The sequence below is a fragment of the Carya illinoinensis genome, chromosome 14, assembly GCF_018687715.1.
Source record: "Carya illinoinensis cultivar Pawnee chromosome 14, C.illinoinensisPawnee_v1, whole genome shotgun sequence".
Classification (NCBI taxonomy): Eukaryota; Viridiplantae; Streptophyta; class Magnoliopsida; order Fagales; family Juglandaceae; genus Carya; species Carya illinoinensis.
Window position 1 is genome coordinate 26,319,409 of NC_056765.1, and position 25,904 is coordinate 26,345,312.

General features: G+C 32.7%; 2 protein-coding genes across 3 annotated transcripts; one reads left to right on the top strand and one right to left on the bottom strand.

The window, feature by feature from the left end:
• Positions 1-7,509: 7,509 nt before the first annotated feature.
• On the top strand, positions 7,510-14,210 carry LOC122294458 (serine/threonine-protein kinase D6PKL1-like). The gene is made up of 3 exons (XM_043103205.1): positions 7,510-7,987; positions 9,128-11,089; positions 12,924-14,210. Exons 2-3 carry the CDS (start codon positions 9,324-9,326, stop codon positions 13,774-13,776), a joined length of 2,619 nt encoding a protein of 872 aa, XP_042959139.1. The 5' UTR covers positions 7,510-7,987; positions 9,128-9,323; the 3' UTR covers positions 13,777-14,210.
• Positions 14,211-17,335: 3,125 nt separating this feature from the next.
• LOC122294507 (alkaline/neutral invertase E, chloroplastic-like) lies at positions 17,336-22,911 on the bottom strand. 2 transcript variants are annotated; one of them, XM_043103296.1, is made up of 7 exons: positions 22,645-22,911; positions 21,410-22,256; positions 20,760-20,925; positions 20,460-20,671; positions 19,377-19,870; positions 19,210-19,258; positions 17,336-17,928 (listed from the first exon to the last, which is right to left on the bottom strand). In XM_043103296.1, exons 2-7 carry the CDS (start codon positions 22,121-22,123, stop codon positions 17,608-17,610), a joined length of 1,956 nt encoding a protein of 651 aa, XP_042959230.1. In that variant the 5' UTR covers positions 22,124-22,256; positions 22,645-22,911; the 3' UTR covers positions 17,336-17,607. The 2 variants fall into 2 exon arrangements, with proteins under 2 accessions (XP_042959230.1, XP_042959231.1); XM_043103297.1 differs by having other exon boundaries at positions 22,745-22,902.
• Between the last annotated feature and the right edge of the window lie 2,993 nt (positions 22,912-25,904).

Genomic DNA, 25,904 nt, shown 5'->3' on the forward strand with positions numbered 1-25,904 from the left:
TTGGAAATGCTTTCACATTAGGATGGTGCTACAGGCACTGTTGGTGGCTCCCCGTTAGGCAAAAAAAAAATTTTGTTTTTTTGTTTTTTTTTTTTCAAATCATTTTTTAATAGTTTTAAACATTTTAAAAAAATATAAAAAAATTATAATAATATTAAAAAAAACTTTCTTAATCATTAAGAAAAAGAAAAAATTAAAAAAAAAATTAGGCCAGCGGTGGCCTTAGTGTTTTCCTTCACGTTATAAACATAGGAGTTTTTATATTTTCGAGCCGGTGTATAGAGTACATCATTCACATCATTTAAACGGGAGATCTATTACATGGAAGTCAGTATGCAAAACACACAATATTCTATTTTATTAATATGACTAGACTTGATTTGTTAGAGATTTTAATTTTAAAATTCTCTAATAAATCAAGCCGTATCATGTGATCAACAAAATGATGAGTGTGCAAAGTACACCAGATTCCAAATAGAATTTTTTCTTAAATGAAAAGATTGGATTTGTAGGATTTAAATTTTAAAATTTATCTTAAAAATCAAATTTATGTCATGTATGCATAAAAAAAATTATAGTACGTAAGCAATATGTAGTGTAGAGACTTTAGAATAACAGTACTCTAAATAATATAATACTATTGACATATTTACCAACTTTTTGTTGTCTCATTTTATTCTATATGGAGATTATTGCCTCTTCTTATATATTTACTAATGTATATATGGCTTTTACCTTGACATTAATATAAAATACAAATACAATTGCTATAACAATTTTAATGAATATCATTGCATGCATCTTTTTGCCTATCATAGCCTCAATATTCTTCTTTCTTTTATCTCCACACAATCATGAGAAGGTAGCGGGTAGTGTGACCATAATCACTATTGCCTACAATGTGAATCAAAGCACATAATTTATCAATATGATGATGGTTAGTTAAAACATTAAAGCTTTCTACCTAACTGAGTAAAAGAAACAATTTTTTGGACCTACATTATTTTGTTTAATTAATTAAACTTTTAAAGTAAAGTTGGGTGTTCATAATTCTTAATTTTTTCTGTATTGTTACCATCATTACATGATAATCAATGTATTCCTTTTCCTTTCTAATAATTATATCACCATAGCAAGAAAAACGCTTATAAATGGTTAGTTATTTAAATGAAAATGACGATTTCTTACTAAATTGAGTATAATCTTGTCGTAAAAAGTCGTTTTTGTTGCAAATAATACATTATAAATTATCATTTTTCTTTCTTGTAGTGCAACAAGAGATCAGATGATCAATATGCTATTTTTTGGAGTGCTTTTAATTAACCTTTTTCTTCCTATGTCTCCTGCTTTTGTTAAAACTTGTCATATAGGAATGGTTAGAGTCCTGCTCAAAAGAGTAGGGAAGTAATTAGTTTCGGATATATTTTAGAATTAAATCAGTATATACCAGTTTTGAGATTTAAAAAATCGATACTGCACTGATTACACTCTTAAACCGGTACTTTTAGATTTTACCGGTTCGGTCTGGTTTTTCTGGTATATTATATAATATATTATAATATATAATAGTATAAAATAATATAATGATAATATATTGTACTATATTATAATTATATCATAGACAATAGTGATATATTATAATATATAATATAGTAATATAGTATTAATATAACTATTGATATAATAGACTATATGATATAGGATTTTAAAATTTAATATTATATTAATTAGTAATTTATCATATAATACAAAATTATTTTATATAATTATATATGTTATATATAAAAATTATATATAATATAAAAATCATATAAAAAATATTTTATACAATATACAAAATTAAAAATATATATATGAACTGATCCAGTCCGGTGTTAGAAAAAGAAATATCAAAATCGGACAAATTTGAACCGGTTTTAAGAAAAACGAAACCGGTACCAGACTAAACCAAATCCGAACCGGACCAAACCCACTAGTCCGATTTACTGGCTCGTTGGTTTTTTTTTTTTTTTTTCACCCCTACAAAAGAAGAAATGCAAAGTTGGTTGGTTCTATACAAAACAAATCCTCAAGGAAACGGTTCTATTGGTCCTCTCCCTATTAAAATTACCCATTTAAGAATTATTTTGTCTACACAAAAATTCTATAAAAATAATTTTATATGTTGATATATATGTGAGTTAACTTTCTTTTGAGTAGAGGTGTGCACCTGGAATGGATTTTTTTCTAGTTCAATTCAAAATTCTAAAATCTTAATGAATCTGGGTGGTTATCTGCTCGAATCTAATTATTCGTAACCATACTTTTTTTTTTAAACAAAATTTTTGTTTAAAAACGACATGTTTTTTGTATATATAAAATGACGTTGTTTTCCATATACAAGAGTTAGAGTTAAAAAAAAAAAAAAAAAAAAAAAAAAAAAAAAAAAAAAAAAAAAAAAAAGTGTGAAGCTAAAATCAGATACCGGTTACAACTCAAGTATCATGTTAAAACCGGATACCCGTCTAGGTTGTAACTAGTTTTACTTGAATAGGTATATGTCCGGTTTTAAAAATTTGGATATAGATCCAGATGCATAGTCATATTTTTTAGTTTAATTTTTGAGTTGTGAACTTATTAACTAAGTTTTTCACGCTGAGTTGATAAGTCTTGAATTTAGAAAGGTTTTATTCGTAAAAAGTTCGTGTAGACGTTGTAGTAGTAGTTCTATATTTAATTAATTTAGAAGGTTTGTATTTTATTTTCAATTGAAAAGTTCGAGGACAATTGAATTTCACACTAGGAGCAATGAATTTATTTATTATATATATATATATATATATATATAAATATATGTAATTAAAACTATTCCACATGCCTTGATCGATCTATACTGCCTCCACTTTAGCCCTTAATTATTTGAATCAAAGGCCCAAGTGACACTGTAGAATAGATTTTATCTAATATTCCATTATAATATATTATTATTTGCAATATATAAGTTTGATGGTTACTATCTCCAATTTTTTTTTTTTTTTTTAAGAACTCGGGTACTCTTTTGTTGAAAGCCGTTCGAGTTTTTCTAGGAGTGTGACATGGATTATTTCAGCGTCGTAGTGCTTGGTACTCGAACATTAATTTAAGATATCTTCTCTACTCCTTCTTATCCTAAAAAAGTAGAGACACCTAAACATATGTCTTGAGTGTAAACTCAATCAAAATTCTTATCATCTAATCTTGGGTTTTAAATTACCTGTATTTTATATTACGATAAACTTTAAACACATGTTCCACCAATTATATATTGTGTTGTGTTAATGTAAAAATAAATTCAACACATTTGAGTTGTGTTTCATGCACCCAACGTCAAGAGTGGTGGCTTTAGGAATAAAAATAATGTCATTTTAGGTATGTTGTAAAGAGGCGAATAGAAATACTTTAAGCCTATACTTGAAATGGGGGCGAACTTGACTTGAAAAGAGAATGAGGTTCAAATCAAATAAAACGTGCTTATCATGACACATTTCACTTTTTTAAAATGTTAGTGCAAAGTTTGAAATTTACATAGGATAATGTTATATCTTTATATATATAAAGTGGCTATCTAACGGAATTTTATTGGTTTAACGGTTTTTGTTGTTTTACCGTTAAAATTAACGCCGTTAGTTACATGAATAAATTAAAGTGGCTCTCTCTTCTTAAAAGTTCTTAATTTTTTAATCTCTCTCTCCCCAATCACTTATGAATAAATTCATAATTATTAAAATTCATGTAGCATGTATGATCCTGTAACCTATGCATTGATGATCATTTATTTATGAGGTATATTAGATATCTATATATACATATATATATATATATATATATATATATATATATATATATATATATTCTATTATATATATCTATATAAATTATATAAATATATATTCTATATTCTATTATATATATATGATCTTTTATATAAATTATAATTTATATATCAATTTATTTATGTGATTTAAAATTTTTATTCATTCCTTATATAAACAAAGAGAAATGTAAAATAATTAAGTTTAAATATATTTACCAACTACATTTACGAATACAATTATCCTAATAAAATATTATTTATTTATCAATTTAAATTCATTATGAAACATTAAAATCAAATAATAATATCTTATAAAAACCTTAGTATTTTATTTCTTTATAAAAATTATGTTACTTTTTAAAAATAATCGCTTTATTAAATTAAGAAAACGTGCTATGCACGTTCCTTTACTGTTAACAGTTTATCTCCTGTGCTGCACATGTTTGTTTCAAGATTTTTTTTTTTTTTTTTTTATAAATTCTAAATGCTTTAAAACTGATTTAAGTCTATCTTACTATTTGATGTTAGAATTTATATATTTTTTTTCTAAAAATATTACATTATTATTCAAAATTTTTTCCTTAATAAAAATAATATTTCTATACACTGGACGAACGTTCCTTGGACGTTGCCCAACTACTAGTATAATTAAGAAATGTGTAAATATTATATAATTATTTTGAAAAAAAGTGAAATTTATTATTAAAAAATTAATTTTTTTATGTGAGTTCATATTTATTATTTTTTTCAAAATAATTATATAAAATTTATATATTTATGATTATAAATATTATTTTTTATGTATATCTTGGGGGGGGGGGGGGGGGGGGGGGGGGACAGATAGATTTTAGAGATTTTATGGATTAATGTTAGGATAGTGGAAGGCACATGCTTAAAAAGAAGGGATTAGACGTGTAATGTGTTGGTCTCAATATAAGTCTGATAAGTACAGACAAAGCATTTTCTATGTTAAGTACTGGTAATGATTATGATTATGCTCCTTTTTCTGTCTGCATTCCACCTTTTTTTTTTCGTCAAAAAGCTGAACTTCCATTTTGAATTCAGTCTCGCCTCGCCTCAGGACTTTCCATAAAAGTAAAATAATAAATTAATAATAATATTTGAAAACATGAGATAATTTTGTTCATCTTTTTATCAAGTGGGGAAAGCTATTTTTTGAATATTCACACCATTTAATCCTTTCTGCTTACTCATATTTACTACTTCATAAAGTAAGATCGAGGTGTTTTTCTTTTTTTTTTTTTTAATCACACTTAACTCGGGAATACAACATAGATTAAACATAAAATAATAGGATTAAGATTGAATTTAATAGGGTTTGGACCTAATCGTCGAAATCAATATGAACTCGAATTAATCCGGTTAATATTATGTCATTTTTTGGGTTAATTTGAATAATTTAGGATTGCTTTGATTGGTTTGTTTATTTGATTCATAATTTACATAATACACTTTCCTTATAATATCTTTTTTACAAATTAGGACGGGACAATGAGGCCTGTTTATGTGTCCCACCTAACCCGAGCAGATAAAAAAGTTAAAAAAGGGGGGGGGGGAGACATGTTGTGAGTATGATATCTACATGCCTGCCTACCTTACCTATATGTATATATATAAATCTTAATTCATCAAATCCACTCATGTTTTTTCTGTCTCTTCATTCTCTTTCCTCCTTGGCTCTCATTTCATTTTGATTCATTCTTTTTTCTCTCCTCTCTTCATCTTCTTCTTATTCTCCAAGCCTGCCCGAGCTCTTCTATTCTCTTTCTTCTACTTTATCATCTTCTTCTTCTCTGAGACTTATATACTCTCTTCGTCTTCCTCCTAACCTCACTTTCTTCTTCTCTGACGTTGTGGTCTCAGAAAGTAAAACAAATCTTTCTATTGATTGCAACACGGTCATTCTATTGTTGAGAGCCAAATACGCACATCGTTCTTTGATTGTGAAATAGGAAACGGCATTGTGGGTCGTAGAAAGTAAAACAATCTTTCTATTGGTCGCAACACCATCATTCTCTTATTGCGAACCAAACACGTAAATTGACATTCTCTAGTTTTGAAACAGAGAATGACACTATAGGACTCATGTTCTCTGGTCATCGTTCTCTGGTCACAAACAAGAGACCAATGGAGTTGACGTTTTCTGATCTTGAATCTTTTTTGTTCCCTTTTTTGTTTGGCTTTTGATCAGTTTTGGTTGGTTGTTTAGAAATGTATAGGGTTGAAGAATTTTTTATCTGGATAAGAAAAATCGACCTGAAATGATCGGACCGAACAGAAGCCGACCGAATTAGTATATATATAATATATTATTTTATATAGTCATTATATAAATTAATTATGTAATTTTTATTTAATCTATTATCATTAACCATATAAAATGTTGAATAATATATGCTATAAATTAAGAATATATCATAAATCATATAATAATATATGTAGATATATAATACATTAATACATGCTCTATTATTTACACTTAATTAAAGTAATTAGGAATTTTATTTTAAATACCTATGTGGTAAGCAAGCACGAATAAATTTTTAATGAAATCATTTGATATTCATTAACCATATATAAAATGTTAGAATTTTAATTTTTAATATATGACATTATTAATAATTATGCATGCTAAAATCTAAGTTAGTAAGTAATAACTATCAACATCATAAATATAATTATAGTTAAATATTTTTTAAAAGAGTTAGTTTCATAATCTATATTAATAATTTACTTAATTTTAATTTTAGTAATTTAAATAATTTTTTTATTAATTTATTTACAAAACAAAGATGAAATAAATTTGGATAAGTTATTTTAAAGAAAAAAATACAAAAAAGTGACTTAATATAACTTATTTGAATCAAGTTAAAATATATAATTATTTGAGTTGAATTAGATTGGACTCATTTTCATCATCCGAGTCTGACTAACTTTATCTTAAGATAAATATTAAAGCTATAAAATGATTATATAAAAATAATCAGATTAATATAATTTATTAAATTACAAAATTATTTTTATTATAAAATAAATTTAATAAATAATATAAAATTGCGACAATTTATAATATTATTTTATATTTATGGTTATAGGACTCGATTCAACATTCTGTTAGCCAAAGTAGACCATTGGTGGTGCAAGGGGGCAATCACCGGCCCCACTCAAACTACCTATAGCAAATTAAAAAAAAAAAAAAACAAAGGCGTGGGGGCTTTGGAAGGCGCATAGAGTGGAATCTTTTAATTCCCCTTCAACGTATAACTAGTTAATTAATTTCATAATTTCTTTTTAAATCAATTTTAGAAAAGTTAATTACCAAATCAAATATATAATTATTTTCTAAAAATAATTTTATTTAAAAAATTTTAAAATATTGGATTATATATAAATCTACAAATGAATTACATAAAATTAAATCTACAAAATAATATAGTTAGATATAATACGTAAGATTATAAAATTATTTTTAATATAAAACATATGATCATATAAAATTATATAAGTTTATAAATTTATTTTTATATAATTATTTTTATTAAGATAAATGTATATATAATCCTAAGATGGAATAATATATATAATAAATAAATAAAACTGTAATCAGGGGCTGCAAAATTGGTAATAATGATGAGTGGGAAGCCTTATGGTATTCGACGTCTCCAAAATCAAATTGATTACCGAGTCAATGACGGAAAGAAAGAAAAGGAGCGAAAACTGTGCCTTTCTTTCCGCCACTCGAGAGAGAGAGAGAAAGAGACAGGGGAAAGAAGCAGTAGAGAGGGGCTGGGGAGAAGAAGCTGTAGTTGCAGCAGCATCTGTTGTGGTAGCGGTGAGTGCGACTGTGCGAGTCTGTCTGATATTTCTCGTGATTTTCCTTTCTTTCAACCTTTTCGCTTCCTCTCTCTCTATCTCTCTCTCTCTCTCTCCTCATTCACTCCCTTCAACCTCTAGCCAAACTAATCTTTTCTCTTCGTGCCCAATTCTGCACCCCAAACCACCAAAAGTAAGCCCGCTTCTCCGACGCCGAGTCTCTTTCCGTTTGAAAAAAAAGGGCGTCTTTTCTACTTTCTGTGTGTGGCTGGTTATCGATCAGTCTCTGTGTTTCTCGGGACCACTCTGATCTTGTATCAGGTTTGCATTTCTTTTTCTTTCCTTTTTTTCTGTAACTTGAAAAGTCTCTGTTTTGCAGCTTTTCTTGTTGTTGCAGTTTCTTTTGTTTTGATATCTGGTACATAAGGGAGTGAATTTTGAGTTGGCAGTTACTTGATTGTATTGTTTTTTTTTTTCATTTTTTTTTCCTTGATCTCTTTTTATTGTTTCATTTTCAACGTTAATTTGTCAGATTAACTTTACTGTTTTACTTAATCGGCTGGTGGAAACGTTAATTACCTCAAGATTTTTTTTCCAAGTAATGTTCGTAATTAATGTCTTGTAGTGTAAGAATATATATATGTATATATATATATGTATATGTATGTATATATTTAATCCCAACCAATGTAAAGAAAAAAAGGATTAATTAGATCCATCATCATTTGGCTGTTCCTGACTTATGGTGGTTGGGGGATGATTGTGGGAATGAATCAGGAAGAAAAGAGCTAGGCTTGATCATTTGATTGGCTTGCTAGCTAGGCATGCACCTTCTTTTCTTTGGGTTGAGGACCTTGAAGTTTTTGTCGGAGAATCTTGTTATATTTTTTATTCATTTATTATTCTTATTATCCGATTAGGAAGTGGAACTGAATTCCTTCAAAACTAAGGTCCTGATTTATGATATCAAACTTAATACATTAAAACTACTTGAGTTCGTGAGCTTGCATAGAACTTAGAAAGGAGGAAAACAACGTTATGGTTTTGCTGTTGATCCTTGGATCAGATGGCATGTCCTCCACCCACTTGACCAATACTTTGAGGGTAGAATTGCAGGTTCAATCATATCCATGAGTTGAATTTGCCGATAAAAAAAATTGTTAGGAGTCTATGATAGGTCATGGACACAGGTGGACTAATTTGCACGTTCTTCTTTTTCTTTTTCTTTTTTTTTTTTTAATCAGTAATTTGCATGTTCTTGGGGGCAACCAAATAGGTGGACATGGTTGCCACAAGTCGTGCTGAGGCGTGTTGTTTTTAATTGTGTCAGGTGGTGTACTAGTTGTAAATGAAAATAATCAAGTAATTTTCGTTCATTGTTGATGGAAAATTACGTAATTTGTTGTGTTAAGATATAATTTTTAGTCATGAACTTGGTCTAAAAGTTGGTAATCATTACAGATTTAAATGTTTCAACTTTGAATTTCTGAAGAGACTTTAAGGAGCAATTTGAATTGCAAATCACTATGATTGAAGGAAGCTTCAGAAAATATGCAGCGTGTTTTCTACTCTCTGTGCTCGCTCGTATTCGAAATTCGTCTCTAGAATTGGGTTAGAATTACTTTCTAGGCTGCATCTATCTTTTGTGGAATTTTGGATGAATCAGGAAACAATGGATACCCTACCCAGTACTAGTGAAATCGTTGAGTCAACGGAAGACTCTGATTCTCAATTGAAAGTGCACAAGCAAAATGGAAAGCTCTACAGGTCAGACTCAGGAAATAATTATTCTATAGAGGATGATATTAATCGCCTTTTCCAGGCAATTGACATCAGAGCTAAAGCTAGAAGATTGGGTCAGTCACCAGAAATTGGTAGAGACCCTTTGCGAAAGAGTGCTCAGAAAAGGCCGATGAGAATTAGTTCATTCCATTCGTCGGGAATTGGAATCTCAGAGCCTGTGAGTTTGAAGCAAGCCCTGAGAGGACTATGCATCTCACAGGCCTCAGAGATGGCTGCTATGAAGCGATTATCTAAGCCAGGCAGGTTATCAGGGGTCTCGGAAGCAGGGACCATCAAAAGATTGTATAGGGCAGTGGTGGTTGAGGCAGATGGATCTGGTGTTCCAATAAAAGGAGGTAAGGGGAATTTGATGGAAGTCTCTCTTGTACCAGAAGAAAGCACATCAAAACTTTCTGCTTTGATGCCTGAGTCTGCACAAGTGTTCGAAGAAGAGTTATCAAAAGCAAGGGTTCACCTTATTACTCCTTCGTCAGATAAAATAATGCCAGAGGCAATGATGACCAAATTATCATCACCAGGTCATATTGTTCCTTTGCAGACAGAGGTTGGGAATGAAATTTCAAAGACGGAAGTTCAAAAATTGAGAGCTGCTGATTCTTCAATCACTCATGCTAGCCAGAACATTCAGGGGATGGATGCAGCTGCTCCCACCTCGATAGAAGTACCTAGCAAAACTCCAAAGCTAGATGGTGCACATAAAGGTAAGTTGCATTCTCTGCCCTCTATACCTAGCTTCAGCAGTGCTACTAGGATAAGCAAATGGACTACTAATGGTCCACATTTAATGAAGCCAATCTCTGGAAACAAGAACTTTGTTAACAAGAAAGTAGAACTGGATTCAAATTTTGCCTCAAGCAGCGGCAATTCATGTAGTGAAAAGGTTGAGGATGATTTTGTTACTAGTATAAGTAATTTGGACCACCAGAGACAAACTTGTTCTATGAATCATGATATGAAACGAAATGAGAAAGCTTCCCCAGCATCCAGCAGTATGAATCTAAGCATTGAAGTCAATTCAGGTACTTTGGATGCGGGCTCAAGTAGACCTGGCTTCCTTTTGAATTGTACTAACAGAAATAAATCTCCGGTGACAAAAGCTGATGAGAAATCAAGGTCTAGAGAAAAGGGGGAGTTCTCCCAAAGCTCAAAAAGTAGTATTGGTGAGTATAGCAGTAGCACAACCTATAGTGAGGACAGCAATGCATGTGGGTCTAGTCGTAGTGGCAAAAGGCCTCACATGTCAAAAGACTTAAGATGGGAAGCTATCCACAGTGTTCAGAAACAGCAGGGAAGCTTGGGTTTGAGGCACTTTAAATTGCTCAGGAAGCTTGGTTGTGGGGATATTGGAACTGTTTATCTCGCTGAGCTAACTGGTACAAACTGCCTATTTGCATTGAAAGTGATGGATAATGAATTCCTGGTTAGCAGGAAAAAAATGCCGAGGGCTCAAACTGAGAGAGAGATACTACAAATGCTGGATCATCCTTTTCTTCCGACACTGTATGCCCATTTTGCAACAGATAAGCTGTCATGCTTGGTTATGGAGTATTGTCCAGGTGGAGACTTACATGTGCTGCGACAGAAGCAACCAAGTAGAAGTTTCTCTGAACTAGCTGCCAGGTACTGTTTCTTGTTGAGGTTCAGTTCTGAAGATTTGATCATGCATGTTTTTCGCCGCAATGTTATGAAATGTGACAATGACCTGTGAATATATAATAGGGTCCCGTGTTATGTCTTATTCAATAGTTTAATTATGAGTGGTACCAATAAGAAAATAGTTTAATTATGAATGGTGGTCATTTTCTCCCAGATACTTCTGATGTATAAATATTATTTGATTGAGATTCTCTCCAATTTATTGGTCTAGAGTAGATGGTCTAATTCAGAGAGATATAGACATAGCATGTAGGCCTTACGATTTTTAATGTTTCCCATGTCCCCTTTAGGGCATTGTCCGGGCCAATGTGGGACCCACATGCTTTGCTTATCTCTCTCTAAAGTAGACCATGTGATATGGGCGAGAGTTGGTGAGGATCTCTATCTCGTGTATTTTATGCACCATACATATGTATTAGAACAGAGTTCCCCTAGTTTGAATTACAAAATAAAAAAAAATGATACAAGTTTAGTTTATAACTTTTTATTATGATAATATTTTGTTAGATCCACGGTTGGATTAAATTGCTTTCTCATAGTCATCTTGCTTACATAATGTCAAGGTGATCGAAAATTGAAAACTATCTTACCATTAAAGTGGGTAATATCATAAGGTAAACGTTACTATGATATGCGGCCTTGTAGCTGCCACTTTCCTTTGGTTGGAAATTAGTGAAGGTATGCTCCTCTAGGTACATTGGATGGATGGGCTCAAAGAACTTGAACCCAAATAATGGGGAGGATTGGGTAAACAAGGTCTTAAGCTCTCACTTTATAGTCAAAACTATATATCAGGAAAAAAAAATAACTTTGGAGTTGGAACTATTTTTTCAACTGATGGATGGATGAAAGTAGAAATGAGCACTGGTATGGTCTAAACTTTAGGAACTTGAATGGTGAAACCTTTGGCACTAGTATAACACTCGACAGGAGAGTGGGTGGCTCACAGAATTGGTTTTCAGTCTCTGCCAACCTTGAATTTCTGGGTGTACACAGCCTGTGCTTAACAGGTAAAAGGAAAAATATAAAATCAGGATGTAGCGGAAAATGGGCATTTAAAAAATCAAAACATATACATTTTTTGTTTTTTTAAAAACTAATGGTGGCTGCTGCCACCAAATTCCGGAGGCTGGTGCCAGACTCCAACAGCAGACCGCCAAATTCCGGCCAACTCTGGCCACTGGATTCCAGCTGATGGCTGGAGTAAAGTTGTCTTAAGATTAATTAGCATTAGGATTTGTCAGAGTTTAGGGTTCACATTAAGGATTTTAGAATTTTCCTTTTAAAAAAAACTTAATTTGGTGTGGTTCACTTCATTGTAGAATTGGTAGAATTATGACGTAATGATGTGTGCTTGGAAGTTATAAGAGCCACTTTTACACCACATCCTGACCAAAAATGCACCCTAGGTAAAACTTAATTCATGTCAACTTACATATGATTCTTGGTATCCGTAATTTTTTTTGATAGGTTGGTATCTGTAATTAATGAGTAGAGAGACTAGAGATTATATGCATGTCTTATCACTGGGGCGGGAACCGTTAATGAGTTGTCCGGTAAAGTGGCATGGATCTATAATGTGCCAATTGGATCATATTTATTTATATTTAGGTTATCAACTTCTATTAGCAAAAACTACACTGGACTTTCCATGATAATCATAGATTATATGAGGGAGAGAACTTAATTTCCTTATACGAACAGAAAATTAAGGAATTGCTTTATCTCAGTCATCTACAATGAAACTGTTCCTCATCCTCAGTCTTCTATGGAGTAATTCATGCCATCGCATTTGCAGGTTTTATGTTGCTGAAGTCCTCCTTGCACTGGAGTATTTACACATGCTAGGAGTTGTGTATAGGGACTTGAAACCCGAAAATATTCTGGTCAGAGAAGATGGTCACATTATGCTCTCAGATTTTGACTTGTCACTCAGATGTGCTGTCAATCCAATGGTGGTTAAATCATCTTCTCCTGTCCTGGAGCCCGCAAAAAAGATGTCAAGTCCATGCACCGAATCCAGCTGCATCGACCCATTTTGCCTCCAACCATCCTGGCAAGTCCCATGCTTCACTCCTAGACTTATATCTGCTGCTGCTAAGGCTCGGAAGATAAAAGCTGATCTAGCTGCCCAGGTCAGTCCACTGCCTCAACTTGTTGTGGAGCCAACGAGTGCCCGATCGAACTCCTTTGTAGGAACCCATGAGTACCTTGCTCCCGAGATCATCAAAGCTGAGGGTCATGGGAGTGCGGTGGATTGGTGGACGTTTGGAATTTTTCTGTTCGAGATGTTATATGGCAAGACACCCTTCAAGGGCTCAGGAAACGAGGAAACATTGTCTAATGTAGTGTCACGGAGCCTCAAGTTCCCCAGTAGCCCTGTTGTTAGCTTTCATGCAAGAGATCTGATCAGAGGCCTATTAATCAAGGACCCTGAAAATAGGTTGGGATCTGTGAAAGGAGCTGCAGAAATCAAGCAGCACGCTTTCTTCGACGGCCTTAATTGGGCTTTGATACGTTGTGCAGTGCCACCAGAACTGCCGAAGTCATCTGATATTGAATTTGTTGCATCAGCTGTGCGGAAAAAGGAAAGCTCCAAGTGTAATGTGCTCGAGGCTGCTGGAGAGAATGTGGAGTTTGAGCTATTCTAGTTAGAACATGGTTTTTTTAGCCTTTTCATACCGGTTTTAACTGATAACATAGCTTATAATGTAAATAATCTATAGAAGTGAGAGCAAATCATAAATTTTTATACTTCCATACTGAGTCAGTGGCTAAGAGTCCGAGACTCCGAACGGGAATGTAGGGGAGCATTTTTATTATTTGTGTGCTCACTCTAGCCTTGTTCATGAGCTTTTCTTTTGGCAGAATTGACCTTGTTCATAAATGCGGTACTTACATTTGAATCCCAGGTTTTATATGCCGGTTATGCGGTTGTGAAGGCTTAGAAATATTTCATTCATGCACCAGTGCTTTGATCAACCAAGCTGGAACAGTGTAAACAACTCTGATTGCTTAATTTGAAGCCTTACATCTTTTGTAGCAAAGAGAACATAATATAATTTTCACTTTCTTTAACCGCATAGCATTCTCTTCCATTCATTTCCCCTCTCTCCTTATTGCATTCCTGATGTTCAATATTCAATGATATTAGCTCCTTTAACATTAATATTCATATCGTCCATTATAGGTAAAAAGTATAAGCACTGATCAAGCCATGGAAACCAGCCTTGGGGTTGACAAGAAATGGGAAAGGAGGATGTACCTGACAAGATTAAGGTTGACAATTTGTATTACGTGAAACATCATCTCCACACCCTATAATAATATTTGATTTGTCATTTTTATCATTTTATTTAAACACATATTCATTTAAACACATATTCATACATCAATATATATGTGTTTAAATATAAGGATAAAAATGATAAATCATATATTGGTGTGTGGCGTAAAGGATGATAAGTAGAATTTTTCTTTGTAAGTAGAATTTTTCTTTGTATCAATTCATTTTTGAGTTTACGTTGTGTTGGTGTCACGAAGGAATCTACTTTAAATCAATCCGAAAACTTAAATCAATTCATTTGGATTTGGATCATTTAAGTTCTTGTCGGGTTGGCATTATTTCAAATATTATATCTCATTACAATTTGGAAGATACATGTACTAAACTGCCGACATGTAAGATTTGATTTATAAGAGGTATTGAAGGCAACAAGTAATGTATCAGTATATGTATACGAGTATATGCACTTTTATCTCAACAAATAAAGCATCAATAGTTATATGAAGTGTGGTTGAAGTGATCCGCAACCATTTCGGTAATACACTAAGAGTATTGACAATGGTCTAAGTCTAAAATTTAGCTAAAAGTTGAAGTTTTGGCTAAAGTCAAAGTCATTGAAAATATTAATTCACATTGGACTATTCATCCTAAAGTCAAAATAATAATCTAATACTATGTATTTTAATAATAATTTTTTAATAACTTTTTATTTAATATTTTACAAATACACTGCATATATTAATTAATAATTTAATTTTTATTAAAAATTATTGTTTCCTAACTATTTTTTTATGTCAACCTAATTATCCAACATAATATATAGCCTTGTTAACAAAAAATATTTCTTGAAAAATTTGGACATAATATGATCTTGTTTACTAATGAAAGTTTTAAAAAGAATTTACTAAAGCCTTGTTGCTTATTTGTGAAAATATGGGTTTCATGAGTAAATAGTGACTCTCCAACTTTGGAAATTCCTTTATAGTGACTATAGTTCAAAGTCTAAACTAAAGGTTTTTAGCTAATCCAATGCTGGTTATTTATACAAAATTTAGCCAGATTTTGGATTTAACTGACATTTAGCTGGTGCAATGTGTAGAAATCGTATGTCCCATTCAATAACCATGATTAAGAAGTTCTCTCCACACATCCAAAAATTCTTGCCAGCATATGCATCTTAGGAGGGTCGAAGGGACTGCTAAGGAAATAAGGTCCAACAAAATCTTCCGGATATAGATATTTATGTGCAAAAGTTAAGAGAGTGATAGCGAGGCAAATTCATTGAATAATTCATTTATTTTATTTGGGTTGTTTTGTAGCTTAAGGTGCACTCTTCAACTGTTGGCATATGTGAGCCTCATGCATAAGTTTAACTCTGTGCTTTCTAAATAGAGACAAATTGTGATCTATCTAATCCTCCGTACCTACTTATCTTACTCTTCTCTAAAGCTTGGAGTTGATGTACTCATTTATTTGTGGAGACAAGTTGCTGAGGGGATAAAATATTTTAGGCCCAATTCAAGGGGGAGTCTTTATGGGAGGGAAGAAAGAAAGAAGGGATTAGTGGACAAAAAATTCAAAGAGAAATGTGTCAGAGAAAAAGTAAAGATGTGATATAAAGGAGGAGAGATATGACGTAAAGGAGAGAAGATATGACGTAAATGAGGTAAGGAGCACAGGATAAAGAGAAGAGACCAGACCACTACACACTATCAACGTCTTCAGCTTCTTCAACATGAGAATAGCGACTCCAGCGATAAGAGGTCCACCAGAAGATAGAACTCGAATTTCCATTGTATAGTAAGAATGAAAGAATATAAAAACTACCACGTTAGAATAGACGTATGCATTACGCCGAACCACATAAATCTGAGTCCTTTTTTTTTTATTTTCTCTATATTTATTTACTACTCACTACAATAGATGTACACATAGACACTGTACTGCCGCACCGGACCACCGTCGGAGGCTCTATACAACACCGATCGAGGCTTGAATAGTCTTAGTGGAACGAGAATAACTATTTCTCCACTTCTAACATGTTGTGTCATTTTTAGACGTTAACAAATTAAAACTATGATCTATTGTTTAGGGCCAAATTACTACCATCCTCGTGACCAACATGCGAATTTTACCCGCCATAATCCATCAGCCCTAACATTTAATTAACAAAAAAAAAAAAGAAAAACGCCCTCGGCGCGAGAACCCCGTGAATCTTCTTAGAGGAGTCTAAAAGATTGATGATGGCACGTTGCGTGATGAATCCTAACCCTTCGACTAGTCCTCCCATCCAAGGCTGTGGAATGAATATCTTTTTCAACCACAACAACTCATGGAAAAATGGTGCAACTCTATCTAGTATAGCATCTCATGTCCACAATAGAAACCTTATGTAGGTCTTTCATGAGACTACCAACCCAAACCACCTCCTTGGTAGCTCCTCTTCTTACCTACCCTCTCTTCTAACTTCTTCCTTCTTTGGCTGCTGCTTCTCTCCATCCTCTCTTATTTCTCTCTATTTCTGCTCCTTCCCTACTCTGCCAAGTTTCTTCTGTCCTGCTTACTCAACATATAGGGCTTTCACAAAATAGTTAAAAACCATTTGGTTTTGACCTACCACTCAAAGAAGAAGAATAAGAAAGAAGACTGGCTGAGGATGTGCTAAGGGAGAAGTAAATCACTCCAGGTCAATGGACAACATTAGTTACATTAAGAGATGAGCAACCGATTCACGCTCGTTTACATCAGTTCTCTTTCTTGCCAAAATATGTTAAAAGGGCAATTTCACAGCTCAAGAAGATCCCACTTTCAGATGAACCTGTACTCCAGAAAATGGGTAATTTTTAAGAGAGAGATGCCTGCATTAGAAAATAGCATAAAACATGTCTTTCTAAATCACCAAATGCCATCTGCCAGCATGCGAATTATCACAATAAATCAATGTCTTCAAACCAAAACAGCATGACTACATCATTTTACAGACTGTTCATTATGACAAGAACAGCATTATTTGTCACAATAAAATCATTTTACAGGTGGTTTGTTGAACTTAACACTATGCAAAACCTTTCTTTTCCAGAAACAAACTATTTAACCGTAACTGCATTGGATGAAAATACCAAAAAGTGCTTTGTTTGCCCAATTATAATGAGAGCTCACTCATCTGAATCCTCCCTCTTGACTTCAAAATTTGAACTTATACTATGAAGCCCTGTCTCTTTAGACCCCGTTTCCTCTTTGGGTTGGCACTGATCATGTAAGAAAAAGCATTGGCAAGCTCTGAATCTTCTTCGTTTACAAGATTCTTTGCTGCACTTGGGTTGGCAAGGAGGAGCTTTGCCACAAGATATCCTGCAATTGACCAGGTTTGATATAGCCGTGCCTGTTTTCCAATAAATCTTGCTCGCTTGGTGTCGTAATATTCAGGCCACTTGTCTCGAGAAATGCTTCTCTCAGCAATATTCACAGCCTTCAAGGCAATTTCTGGTCTATTCATCTTTATACATGCCACAGTGAGCTGAGAAAGCACAACCCACACTATGTTAATTACATAAGAGTATACTTTGAGTCAATGTCCTAATCGATTGCAACATACTATACATATTTTAGTGGTGAAACGCACAGCTATTTCTCCTAACCTACTAGATCAACCGAAACATCCAGTGCCCACAAAAAATACATATGCAAACCTAGCTAGAAAGTAGATACAAGGAAATCATGAACAATACATGAAAGTAAGATGTTGACTCATATGATACAGGCTTCTTATCTTGAAGGAATATGACGTTGTATAAAATACCAAACTAGGGTAATGACAGGCACTCCATGTGTTTTACTGTGATTCCTAATATCCCTTGTTTGGTGTTTTAAATTACTTCAATCTAGCCTGACAAACTACCACCTGCATGGCCCAAAGGAACCATGGACTAGCCAAATCCTTTAGGACACTAGGCAAAAAAGCAGAGGGTGCTGTTTCACACTTTCAAATTATGCCAAGAGATTGGCATAGGTCAAGCATCACAGACCTATATCCACTTTGATAAAAGTTGCTGGAAAGAACTTGCCAAATATCAATTACAATTATCTAGAGGCATGTACTATGACAACATCCATCATCAAGCCTTTGGGCGGTTGCCGTCTGTCCCTGCTTTTTGAAAACCTTAACATGCCACATCACAATCATTAAGGCAACATACACATTAGACACCTTAGATGCATGAGGCATTACAGCTGTAAGTTTCGATGGGAATAAGGCTGTTCCAATTTAGTTCTATAGAGATGTTTGAGGAAAATATTTGCCTTCCAAATAAAAACAAAGTCTGCAGGTAAAGACCAAGAACAAGTATGGGACAAATAAGTGTTTGTTGCCACAATGGCCTATTGTACTTGGGACAAAGAGTTTTAGGAATTGACCATTTTGAAGTCTTCTTAGATACATGAAGATAAGAAGAGAAGTGTATCTTGACATTATATCTATTTGAACTCAGACTTGCTTATCATTAAAAATACAAAGACACACAAGAATATAAAGAATGCAGTGTGACAAGAGGGGCTGCACAAAATTTCTATAGATATCAAGGGTATTCATGTTCATCACAGTGGTACACAGTTTCTAGGAATTTAGCACATTACATGGTGGCAATACATTATTAGTGCGTCAACAAGCTTAATATTTAAAAACTGGTATTATTTGGAAAAACATTAATTTAATATTGCACTCTGAAATCAAGCTAAATGAAATAATTTCAACAAAACCTAAAGTACAAAAAAAAAAAAAAAAAAAAAAAAGCAAACTTACCTGCCAGAGCAAAGTTGGCCAAGAACCTCCATTGTGATAAGACCAAGGACTGCAACAAACAACAATGTTTTTTTGCTTTAAAAAACAAGTGGCAACAAAGAACAAACGTAAGGAAAGAAGGTAAAACAAGAATAGGAACTTAATAAAAATCAAAGTAAGGGCATCACGTGTTCTTGGGATCACTGCCGGTGATTATTCTCCATTCCCCACCTTCCATTGCAGGATAACATATTTTGAATGGCATCTCTGCAACTAATACTTCCCATTTTGCTTCTATAAGGTCCAATATGGCATGTGACTGATCCAACGTTGCAAGACTGCTTACGATAGACCATAAATTTCCAAGAGAAAAGAAACGGAAGTCCATATGAGCAGGCTGCAGATTTCCAATCAAATAGCCTCCTTTACTGGGCATAAATTCCACCAACCAGGATGGAATCTGATCTGGGTATATGTTGAACTTGTTAACAGCATCATAGGAGTATTCCTCTGTCTGATAACGGTAGATCACATTGAGTTTTCTCATATCTATCCAGTAATGTGCCCTTATGTGGAATGATAAAGCAACTAGACGATTATTTATTGCCCGTCTTAGGTCGGCTGATCCATCATCAGGGGCAAGCATCTCACGTGCAGAAAGTAACGCCGAATAAAAGAGTGCCTGCAAGAACATGCAATATCAGGCACAAAGTGATATCCATTCAAGCATTCTCTTAGACGGGAAGAATGCTCATCAACATGAAACAGAAGCTTCAGCTTCTGCAAACAAAAGAACATATTAGCCCTAAAGAGTCTAACCTCAAACTTCAGTTCTTCTTATTGGTTACAATTTTCTTTTATAGTAATAGTGGCATTTTAACTTGATTTAGCATTACAAAATAACTCATCAACATGAACCAGAAGCTTCAACTTCTGTAAACAAAAGAACATAATAGCCCTAAAGAGTCTAAACTCAAACTTCAGTTCTTCTTATTGGTTACAATTTTCTTTTATAGTAATAGCGGCATTTTAACTTGAATTTAGCATTACAAAATAATGCGCAGCCAAAATGCCTTATGGTTAACATCAGCACTAGAAGTCAGCTTACAGCTTCTAAAGTAACCAGAATGTTATCTTATAACATTCACAAGCAACACACCATAAATGTATTTTTCTCAATATAGGTATTAAATACCAAAAAAAAAAAAAAAAAAAGAATCCTTGACTGACTCATATGAAAGGTGTATAATAAAGTGATCATAAAAGAAAACCTGAATCTCCAAAGGATGACCATGAATTCCCATGCGACGATCTATCATGCAAGAACCATCGGTCACTAATAATGTAGGAAACATATCAAAACCATCAGCAAGACACAGCTTTAAAATCATTTTGATCCCAGTTTGCACATCAATTCTCTCTTGCACGGATGAATCTCCAGAAAATTTTCCATACGCTTGTAACAGTAAAATCCACCACAGTCCTGGGAGTAAGATTACATAAACATTAAATAAATATTCATAAAACCGCACATTTTGAAAGAAGAAATCATTAGTCACAATAACTTTAACCAGAATCAACTGGTGCAACTCGACCAATCGCTGCTTCACCAAAGTCAGGATCTAATATTTCTTCTGTTGCAGATTCATCACCGTCTAGTGGAACACTGCGCACCTTGAAGCTGGCTGGCATTAGCCCTTGACCAGGACTATAGCAATCCATGGTTTTCTCCCAGCTCTGTAAAGAGGAGTATTCATCACTCATCTATATTAGAAATTTAAATAATAGAACTCAGAGACAACATCTGCCTCAAGTAAGATTCTAGCTTCAAGTGGTGATTACAAAGAGACCTATTAAACGTGAAATTTAAAAATAGTTCACAACTCCCAGATATTTCATAATGTAGTCCCCAAGAAACCAAGACGGTACATAGCTCTTAAGGCTATTCCACACATTAAATGTTAAGCAGAAGCACATTCACAATAGTCCAATATGATAACCAATCAACTCTTCCCTATATATTTATATGGAAATAAAATATGGAGAAAGATTTCTTGGTCAGAAGTCACAAAAAAGCACTGTTAGTAAAACAATTCCCAGGCCTAAATCTAAATATGGGTTAACATTTAAAAACAAAAACTTCATCGCATGAAAGATAATCTTTCCTTCCGTAAGCATGAGGTGGTTTATTGAATAATTAATCAAAAGAAAATCATATTACCTGCAACTGAAGGGTGTATAGAATGAAATTTCGTACAATCTCATACTCACCCTTTAAAAGGAAAGCTATCCCGGAAGGTATGAAATCCCGAATAAAGACCTGATCATAGTTCAGAATACTAGTGTTGCCAAGATCCTTAGCAGCAATAGTTCCAATAGGTTTGTTACAATAATAAACAATGGAATCTCTCAATAAGTTCCATGCTTCATCTTCTAGAGTTTTCCCATACTTGTGGTCTTTCACTGTTCCAGCTACAGTTGACATGCCATCTGAAAAAAGACCTCCCTTTTCATGTTTAAATTGTTTACCCACCTCAGATTCTTCAATATCCGTTGCACTGCTTATCCCGTTGACAGGAAATGATCTTGGTCTAATTGCTTCACCCTTGGACCGGGTCTCATTTTGATCCTCTGTCATCCCCCCACAAAAAATTTCAGCCTGTCGGCACTTGCAACCCATAGATTCCAACCTACCAGCATCTTTCTTCCAATGAAAAACATCAAACAGCCGTCGACTTCTATAGGTCCTGCAATTATGTAACATTCTCGAGTAGCCATTGACTTGCACGTACACTTTACTCCATTTCCTTGTATTACTAACGTTGAGTTTAAGAGCATGCACTGGGCTTGAATTGTTGGTACATGGATCAGAATGATGGAGACGAGGTAATAAAGACCCGGATAGAGCTTGAATAATAGATTCGGAAGTAGCCATCGGCCAAGAGTATACTAACTTTCAACTTTCAACCCTACACATCTGAGAATCACCTCTCCAATTAATTATAGAAACTATACTACCTTTTAACTCCACACATCTGGGAATTACCTCCCGAATTAGTCAAAGAAACCTGTTCAAATCATGTTAGGCCAAAATCATCAGGATCGTGAACGGAACACATAAATTTAGATATAAACGAATATATCCTGCAATAACTTTACAACTTATCCAAGTTATAAACAATATTTCCCAGAGGAACATTGAGTGATAAATTCCAATCCAATGTTATGATAACGCTAATATTTCCTGGACAAATCATGGTTAAGTAACAGCAAGATTCTTATTAGTTAATAACGACGAACTCAACCCGAGGTTTCCATCATCTTTCTAAGAGTTCTATCTATCTTTTGGAGGAAACTAGAGTCATGGCAACGCTTATACGGGAAATTTTAGTATGTGTGGATATTCTTGTATGGTTGACGAGAAAATGTAAAGGAAAAGAACAAAACTTTGCTTACCACGTCACTTGCTAACCAAAACAATAATCGGCACAGTTTTCCCACCAACCAAACACAGAGGGTGACAATTAAAGCTCTAATTTTGAGTTGGTTAGCTTACCTATTTTTCTCATTCATTGATTTATCGATTAGATTACCGGGTGGCTATGCTAACCCCTTGCCACGGCCTGATCGGATTTTTGCTGGGAGAGGGAATTTTGCCAAACGGGATTTCTCGGTAGATTTTTCTTCTATTACTGTTTGAGAGATGGGAAAAGAAATCAGAAAGGGTAAGAAATGGATGAGACCTAGGGCTAACCAATTCCGGATGCGTCCCCGTGTGACGTGTCGAGTAACTATTAGATCCAGCATGTACTATAATACTATTATTTTTATTAAATAATAACATCAAAATTATTAAATAATTTTTTAAGTAATGATATTTTAAATTTTCAAAGCTGTTTGCCACAGAAAACATAATTAAATATTTATTATTTAAAATATAAGTTAAAGCTCAAAAAGGAAAAACCATTTCCTACCTCTAAAATGTTGTTAAGAAATTATTCTCTATAATTCTTAACTTCTTGAAATCTTACAAAATGGTAAAACCACCCATCTATCTCTAAAAAAATCTTAAAATATCCTTTAGCCTAAAGTTTCAAAACAACTTCCTAATTCTAATTAGGAAATAAAAAATGAGTAATGTTATATATAATTATGAAATGCGTAAATATCGTGTAATTGTTTTGAAAAAGAGTAAATTCTATTATTAATAACTTAATTTATTTTCATACGAGTCTTGTATTTATTCACCTTTATCAAAGTGATTGCACGGTACTCACACACTCACAACTATAATTGTAATTTCTTATAAAAAATAATATTTACAGTTTAGAGTGTGCAAGTCTTATGCACTCATTTAAAAAAAATTGGACAAGTCTAAGATCCACATGAATTATTTTTTTTAATGATAAACCTCACTTATTGTAGTTTTATAATAAAGTGATAAGAAGAGTGTTGTCCTCAAGGATTGGTATTTCACTTTTGAATAAGTACCGAAATTATACTAATCTTAATTTTATTTAGAACAATTACTAACATTTTTGTAATTGCAATTTGAAATAAAATCAATTCAAATAAAATGTTCAAAGGAAAATAAAGCTGTTGTTTGATGATCAAATCAATAAGAAAAAGAACTTTTAGGAAACCATTTCACCTAATCCCTTATTATAATTTTCTCATCTAACTAATTAAAATTAATTCTCTTTATTTGTTAGCAAATTCTCCAAAGTCATTCCAAAAACCTATTTCGATCGTTAGTTGGCTTTATTATTGATCATCATTTTACATAAGAGTATACAAATTAATTAATCAAGAAAACATTAAGACCAGTTATTTTAAGACTACATAAATATAGATTTTATAATTTCTATATTTACCTATATTGAAATATCCGATATCTATCCTATAATTCCTTTTTTTAAAAACAAATCACAAATTATCTAATTAATGACCAGTCAATTAGAAACAATTGGCTCAAAATAAATCAGACAAACATAACAGAAAATTACTTCAAATTAACATAAAAAAACAAACATAGTTTAACAATTGCATCATTTTTCTATAATAAAGAAAATTTAATTCATACTAAAAATTTAATTCAACGTCAATGAATTCACTATAACTTTTTTAAGAGAAAAAAAATCCATACTTAACTCGTCGCAGTCTGCAGCCTCATCCACAAAACGAAAAGAAAAAAATGTCCCCAGTTCCTTCGATGCTACCCCTGTTTTTGCGTCAAAGAACCCAACCTTTTATGTGTCCTTTTGTGGCAGCCAAAGGACACCAGCGTGCGTCTCGCTCAAAATGGACAAAATGAAATTTGTTATTTTCTATTCAAAATGAAGAATGGTTCCCGCATGTCCCACGTCCAAGAGCAACTCCGTTTCCTTTGCATCTCTTCCTTTCGAAACGAGAAAAATGAAATCTGTCCGTTCCGTCAAAACCAATCCCCAGCTTACGTCTCGCATGCCTTTTGCCAAGTCAAACCACCAGAATGAGAAGAAATAAATATGGCTCCCTCTTTCACGTCCAAGAGCCCCCATGCGTCAAACTCTCTCTCTTCGGCTTTTATTTTTCAAAATTCTGCTTAAATTTGGATTTCCCTTTCTTTAAATTTAAAATAAAAATTAATGGCAATAATAAAATTTAAAATTAATAAAAATAAATAAAATTATATTAAAATTTAAAGTTATAAAGTTATAAAATATAAAAAATTATACAAGTCATCTTGCGAAAGATTTGCACATCATAAAATTGTATCTATCATTACTTGTTTAACTTAAATATTTGATTTAATAGTAAAAAAATGTTTTTTTCTCTAAATCGCCAACAAATTAAGTATGATTTTTTGTATTATCTTTTTTTTCATTTTGACTTCTTTCTTTCTATCATAATTTTGAATATGAAGAAAATAATAACTTAAAATTTATGATCTGTTGCAACCATATTGTCTCTTAAGCATGTTCAGGCGGATGAACATGTTGATTTTTCTTTGAGATAAATACACTTAGCACCTTCAAACTATCTAGAGTTTTGTAATTTATACTCCAAATTATCAAAACTTACACATTACTTTCCCAAACTATAAAGAGAAATAATTTAAGTCAAAAAGATTGCACAAAAGTAAATATATAAACTTACATGACTTGATGCAGTATATCAAATTGTGAAGTTACTTTTATTATAAAGTAGATTTAACGGATCACGTAAAGTTACGTTAGTTTGTAAGTTTATTTTTGTATAATATCTTTGTATATATAACAGTTATCAACTACAAAATATTACACTTTGCACCCTTTATAATGATACGAGCAACAAGAGTGCCATGTTACCTTTTTTTTTTAAAAAAAAAAATTAATCTGATTGGGTATAACCTTTTTTTTTTTTTTTTGTAGTTTGTTATACAAATTGTAAAACCTTAGCTTTGATAATTTGAGGATCCAAAATATGTTTTTATTTTTTTTTTTTGTGTTCTCTTTTGTATTGCTATATATATTTGAAAATATACATTATATAAAAACAAAAATTATTGTAATAGAATTTTGCTACCGAAAGACATTATATATATAAATTCATGGCTAAGCCACTAAACACAACACAACAAAAGTAAAATTAAAATATTCTATATAGTATAAATTTGAGCCTATATACGCATTCATTTGCTAGATCTAATGATAAATATAGCAAGAAAAGATAATATAATGTTTTATGTGTAGAAA